The sequence below is a fragment of the Marmota marmota genome, unplaced genomic scaffold, assembly GCF_001458135.2.
Source record: "Marmota marmota marmota unplaced genomic scaffold, marMar, whole genome shotgun sequence".
Classification (NCBI taxonomy): domain Eukaryota; kingdom Metazoa; phylum Chordata; class Mammalia; order Rodentia; family Sciuridae; genus Marmota; species Marmota marmota.
Genome location: NW_025999932.1, coordinates 31,795,838 through 31,802,457, shown reverse-complemented (window position 1 = coordinate 31,802,457; position 6,620 = coordinate 31,795,838). Strand labels below are relative to the sequence as shown.

The 6,620-nt window shown below is 57.0% G+C and overlaps 1 protein-coding gene across 1 annotated transcript; it reads right to left on the bottom strand.

Moving 5' to 3' along the window:
• Positions 1-4,030: 4,030 nt before the first annotated feature.
• Positions 4,031-5,749, bottom strand: LOC107140785 (putative exonuclease GOR). Its single transcript, XM_015483966.1, has one exon. It carries the CDS (start codon positions 5,747-5,749, stop codon positions 4,031-4,033), a length of 1,719 nt encoding a protein of 572 aa, XP_015339452.1.
• Between the last annotated feature and the right edge of the window lie 871 nt (positions 5,750-6,620).

Below are 6,620 nucleotides of genomic sequence, written 5' to 3'. Positions count from 1 at the left end.
CCTCCCAACCCTCATTGTCTCAGGACAAGCCAGGAAGAAAGTCCAGCTGGGAGAGTTGGAGTGCCCAAGAGAGCGCAAAGCACCAGGAGCCATGTGTCCCTAGAGTCTGCCATCCCTGGGGGCCTCTGTTTGCCTGAGCTCAGGCTTCTCTTCTCTCGCCTTCTCTGGGAGCCCTCGCTGGCCTGTGGACAACCTGAGGACACGATGTGGGCGGGATGCACTTTTCCCATGAACACGGCCTGTGTTGGGTACACCTAGAATCCCTCAGCCCTGGAGCACTGGGAGACGCCTGCTGCAGACAGGTGGGCTGGGAAGACCAGGACCCTAGCCCCTCCCAATCCCGACTGACACCCCCTCCTCCTCCCTTCCCGACTTGACCTAAGGACCCAAACTCAGACTCTTCCTTCCCATATATTTGTGTCTTAGGACTAGGACCCGTGTCTTCTCCCATGGATAATATTGCTTTCTATCTTCGGCTCTGTTGCTCTGTTTGGCTTGGGGGCTGGGGGGTTGGATTTGGGTTGGGGGGTTGGATAAGGGGGATGGACGTCATTCCCACTCGACCGCTGAGCCACGTCCCCAGTCCTGTCCTGTACTTTCTTGACATCCAGGGTCTCCATGTGTTGCTTGGAGCCTTGCCAAGTTGCCGAGGCTGGCTCGGAGCCGGCCGTCCTCCTGGGGCAGCCTCTGCACTTGCTGGGATTATAGGCGGGGCCCCAAAGCTCCCACCAGGACCCGGGCCTCTCTCAAGCTAGCTACTTCTTGCTATCCTTTGAAACTGAAGCTTCGCAAGTTCGCAGCCATCCTCAAACCAGAAAACACTAGGAACTTTCAGAAAGTCTCTGAGAAAGGAGGTGTAGTGTGGCTAGCATCCAGGAGCATAGCAGAAAAACTAGGTTCAAAGGGATCTGGCTTTGCTCTCTTTGGTTTCCTCCTACTAGGCCAGTTTTCCAAGGGCGGGAGGAGTTGCACTGGGAGCAGCCCAAAGACAGGGAAGGCGCCCTGAGGTGTTTCAGCTCCCTGTCCTACTGGGTATCCTCCTAGCCTCAAGACACCACCAAACCAACAGCTGGAAATCCCTCTTGATTCCCATGTGTTCTGTCTATGGGGTTTGGACCTAGTTTTCCTGGTCTCCCGGACCTAAGCCCTTGTCAAGATTTAGCAAGAGGGAAGAAAGAGCTCCAAGGCCAGGACCAGAAGCTTCCCGAGATGAGATTGTTTTCATGCCGGACTAGAGATAGTGTTTTTCCCGTCCCTTCGGAGTCACAACTAGTGAGAACCTCCCCATTCTCGCCTTCGCCATGCTTCCCCTTGGACTCCGATGCCCAAGCCAGAAACAGTGTGCTGGCCAGATCCGATCGTCTGGGGTTTGAAGGGAGGGCGACGGTGGCTTTGTTCGAAGAAATGCTTCCATTTGGGAAGATCAGGACGGGAAGAGATCTCACACCCATTTCCATCATTTCACTGCTCTTTCCCATGGCCCTAATTCAGGAAGAACTTTCCAGCACCCAGTGTTGGAGGGACAAGGGTTCAACGTCACTGCTCTGAATACTGCCCAAGGAATGATACGAGAAATACGAGTGAAACCCAACAAGGACCTTGGTAGGCAGGGCACAAGGGTCACTTGTGGGGGAGGTAGGCTCTGTGGTGTTAAAAGATGAAAGAGAGGTTTCATAGTGATGCCTTTCTGAGGGACAGGCTGCCACTTTACTCCACCGTCGGCACAAAGTTGGCTCTTCAATACTCAGTACCAGAGAGAGAAAATGGAGAGAGAGAGAAAGAGAGAGAGAGAGAGAGAGAGAGAGAGAGAATCAGAGATAGAGAAAGAGAGAGAAATGAAGAAAAGAAGAAAAGATACTCTATGTGTGTCTATCTCTACTTGTGCGAATGTTAGAGGTGTGGTTTTTGTGAAAATCACCAGGTTGTGAAATATATTGGCCAGGGGATCCGTGAAAGTGAAGGATCTTCTGTTCAATGATAAGAATTCTTCATGCACCTGTGAAAGCTCAGTGCAGATCCGTTTTAAGTTGATTTGCTGACCAGGTCTATGTCAGTATCGTCTTCCTTCTAATTTGTCCTTCTAACTTGCACTGCACTGGCTCTGAGGAATGGAAGCACAGCCTGTGTTCCACAGTTGGTTTCTGTGTGGCTGAAATCTTGCTGTTCCAAGGTAGTCACACCCCAGGTGGGTGCAGTTGAAACCCTCAGGTGAATCCTGAGTACCCCCAGGCAACGGGATGACCTACACCTAGAATCCCAGGGGCTCAGGAGGCTGAGGCAGGAGGATCATGAGTTGCAAAGCTGCCTGAGTGAGGGCAAGGTGACAGGCAAGTCCAGTGAGCCCCTGCCTCTCAGAGGATGCCAAGGACTGGGGATGTGGTTCGGTGGTGGAGTGCCCCTGAGTTCCATTCGTGGTACCCCAGAAAAAGATCATCCTGGTAACCCTAAAAGATGAGCCCCAGCAGAATGGAGTGAGAGCGCTTTATGACTGAAATTTCCCTCATGAGTAAACGTCCACCAAGGTGCAGAGGATGAGAAGAAATCCCGTGGTGAACACCTGTGTGCCCGCAGCCAAAGGGCAGGAATTCTTCAGTTGTTGCCCTACTCGATCCCTATATTGCCCACAAAGTGACAACCCCCCGAAATCCTGTTGTCTCTCCCTCACGGGAAGTCCATTTCCTAGGCCTTGGGCTCTGCCTTTCCCACACTTCTCTTCCCCATCCATTTCTTCTGTCCCTGCCCTGGGGCAGAGGTGGTCCAGAGAGCTCCCCCTGAGAGGGAAGACCATGCCCAGAGACTGGCAGTTTCTGGGGGCTTCCGGAAAGTGGAGTGTGTGGGATCTCATCTGGTGAGGGCTTCGCTGGCTTGGTTGGCCCAGGTCGCAGGAGGCCAAGTAGGCTTGGAGAGGCCAATTCTGGAAGCCCCAGTGCAACCCCGACCCTGAGAGACCAGAGAGGCTCAGGCTCACTCTGGGCAGAATCTCCTTTCTCGGCCACCTATGCCTCCGAGGCTCCTAGCTGACTCCCAGTCTGGCCGACTCCCCCACATCCATCCCCTGTCAAATGCCAACAGAAGCAGAGAGACAAGTTTCTCATCCACCAAATTGTATTGGAGATTGCAAAATCACGCAGCGATTCGGGACAAATAGGCCCGGGCCGGGCCGGGTTGGATGGGAGGGAACCAAGGAAAGTGGAGGGGTTTTAATTCAAAAAAAAAAAAAAAAAAAGTAAAGAAAAGAAAAGAAATGGGCACGAGTCATTTGGAACCAAAGTTCATTGGCACTTGGGTCGATCGGGGATCTCCTCTGACGGGGAGTGGCGGTTCCTAGGCCAAGGAGGTCTCCAGGTCCCTGTGGGCAGTCCTCCCAGGAGCTTCTCTAAGAAGGAGGAAGACAAGCTGTTTCCTGGTATGGGTTCATGAGAGAGTTCTGGGACAGGCAGCGGTGTTTCCTCAGCTCTGCTCCAGTGGGTTGTCAGAGGCGAGACCCCGCTATCTCGGGGGTGGCATGGGGCGGGGGTGAACGTTCCCAGCCCCAGGAGGAAAGGCGTCCGTGAGGCCTTGCTCCCCCAGCTGGAGGGAGGTGACTGCGGACAGCGTCAGGCAGGTTCCCTTTCCAAGCAACACAGCATCCCAAAGTACAAAAGCACAACCCGGAGGGCGGCCTCAAGAAGCCCCGCCCCAGCCCAGCCTCCACCCATTCTCCATCCCTGCATTCCACACAGAGGAGCAGCAGCCCTTCAGGTCTCTGGGGGTTCACGGTGGAGGGGGGGGAGCAGTGGGATGTGCCCCTGGCACCTGGCTGGGAGCCAGTTGCAGTGGAGAGCAGTATCCAGAGTGGACAGGGGTGTGGGACGGGGGAATCAATGGAAAGGGGCAGCGAGGGGTGAGTCTGAGCTTTTGGTTGTGTCTCGTCGTGGGCCGGTCCCCACGTGTCTTGAGGAAGTGGAGGGGGTTGGCTCTGGAGATTGCCTGCAGTTTTCGGTGGAGGCCTGAGTCCAAGGCCAGGCCAGAAGAGGTGCAGGAGAGCGGGTCAGACGGAGGGCAGGGGTCCGAGGGTGTCCTTGTGGGCGGAATCTTCTCGCAACTTCCAGAGCACTAGGCGCATGCAGGCGCTGGCGTCCTCCCTAGGGCTGTGTCCGCTGGCGCTGGCCTGGATGCTGCGTCTGAGGTAGCGGGCCACGAGGCTGCGCAAGGAGCACTTGTAGGGGAGGCCGCGGGGATGGGGGAAGAGCACAGCCGTGTCCACCACGGAGTGGTGGATGAGCTTCAGGGCTAGCAGGTCGCACTGGAGGCTGTGTCCGATAAGGATGGTGTCCGCGCTGAACAGGCTCAGCAGGGCAGTCTGCACGTGGGGCAGCCTGGTGCGGCAGGAGGCCAGGTGGTCCTGGGTCACCCCCGAAAACCTGGTGTTGTAGTCGACGATCTGGTTGTTGGGCTTGACGAAGGTGTCGTAGACCACCCGCATCTCGGCGTCCACCACCGTGACGCGCGTCAGCTCCAGCCCGTGTGTGGTGTAGCACATCTCGCAGTCCAGGGCGTAGACTCCTGGGTGGGCGTCCTCCCTGAAGGGTTTCTCCACAGTCCTCACGAATCCTTGCAGGTCTTCCTTCCTGCCATCCCGGACGTGTTGCCTGGCCACCTGACAGCCCCTGGAGCCCGCAGGCGCAAAGCAGCAGGTGTAGCGGCTCTCCCAGCCAGCGGCCACGGGTTGGTGTTGGAGCCGTCCCCAGTGATAGTGACACAGGTCGGCGCTGACACAGCGGCCCGAGGAGGACACGGCGTACTGGGAGCCACAGCGGCAGCAGATCCTCACCCCGTGCCTGGGCTTGTCCAGCGCGCCCAAGAGCAAGGCGGCCCCTGGTTTCTGCGGGTGGGGGAAGGGGTAGCCGTGCCCGTGGAGCTGCTCCTGGCTCAGCACGTAGTCCCGGAGGCGGCTGTACAGGGCTGCCCTGTGCAGACCCGGCACCACGCTGGGCACCAGACCCCTCAGCTTCCCGAGCACCTTCAGGGCCAGGCGCACGTAGATCTCCTCGCTGGGGCTGCTGTTGTAAGCCATCTGCTCCTCGCTCCAGGCCATCTGCACCGCCTCCTGGGGCCGCGAGAACTTGTGACACTCCTCCAGGAAAAGGCTGAAGTAGCCTTGGCGCAGGGCCGTGGAAATCCGTCCCTCTGACGCTTTCTTCACAGCGGCTTTCCTGAATTTCCCCAATGATGTCCCACGACCTATTCGCCTGGAGGCCACGGTGGTGAGCTTGGTTTCCGCCCCTGAGAGCAGGCACATCTGTGGCCCACTGCTGAGCTGTGGACCATTATCAGACTGGCCGCTGCTGCTCCTACAGGTCCTCTTGGTACTGGTGATGGCTCTGGCGAAGCCTGGGTTGTCTCCCAGGAAGTTCCTCCTCCTCTTTTCCACGGGGTCTAAGAAGATGCCTGGCCAATCTTCGTGCTTCTTGGTGGTTCGCTCGGCAGGCAGCAGCCAGCAGCACTCTTTGCTCTGGGCAGGCCTGGCGCCAGGGCCACACACCTCCTGATTGGGCTGGGGCCAGCCCGGGGGCAGAGCTGGGCCCCTCCTCGGCTGGTCCGCCTTGATGACAAGAAATCCTGGAGCCTTGGCGCAGGTGTGGGCTTCCCTGGGCGCGACACAGGGCCAGGATCCATGCTGGCTGGGCAAAGATGCCTCCCTAGCCGCCCTCTGAGCTTCTGGGCACCCGGCTGAGAAGGAGTCCTGGGCACTAGGCTTCCCGATCATGGTGTCTCCAAGTCCCGCAGCTCCCTCCAGTGGGGCTGCTCTCCTCGCCTGGCTCCTAGCAATGAAGGCCGGGCCCTGCCCCTCAGCCCTGATATAGCCCAGGGTGGGCGGGGAATCCCGGGCCTTCCTGTCTGGGTGTGCACCTAATTCCCTCACCTTGGATCAAAACCACAGCAGCCTGAGGCCCCGCCTTTTACCTGTAGGAAAAGGCAGGGGCCTGAGTCAGAGAAGACCTCCTGCTTTCGAAGCTCAGAGCCAGGTTCTCTACCCTCAGGCAGGCAGCAGTCAGCAGCACGGTTTCCTCTGGACCGGCCTGGCGCTCTGGTCACACACCTCCTTGTTAGTCTCTGGCCACCCTATGGGCAGTTCTGTGCTCCTCCTGGAGGCTTTGCCTTGATGACAAGAAATCCTGGAGCCTTTGAGGAAGTGTGGTGTACCACGTGCTGTCTGTACTGGATAGAACACCCAAAAAGCCCGATTAGATGCTAAGTGAGATAAACTGCCTCCCTAGCCACCTTTGAAGTTCTGAGTACCTTGCTGAGAAGGAGTCTTGGGCCGTCAGCTTTCTGCTCATGGTCTCTCTGGTTCCTTGAGTTTCTGTGGCCCTTCTCTCCTTGTGTGGCTTGTAGGAATTAATGCCTGACACTGTGCCTCAGCCTTTTATAACTAGGTTGGGTGGTAATCCTTGAGCATCCAATCGCATCATATTTGATCAAATTTCCCTTGGGTGAACAGCTTCTGGATTTCCTGGTTTCATCCTATCTGCAAAGGTGTGGTGATTGACTCAAGAGGATCTCTTGGTTTTTCACCTTGGATTCAGGTCTGTGTCCTTATCTTTTCTCTGAGAACTCTCTGATACCCTCTCTCTCTC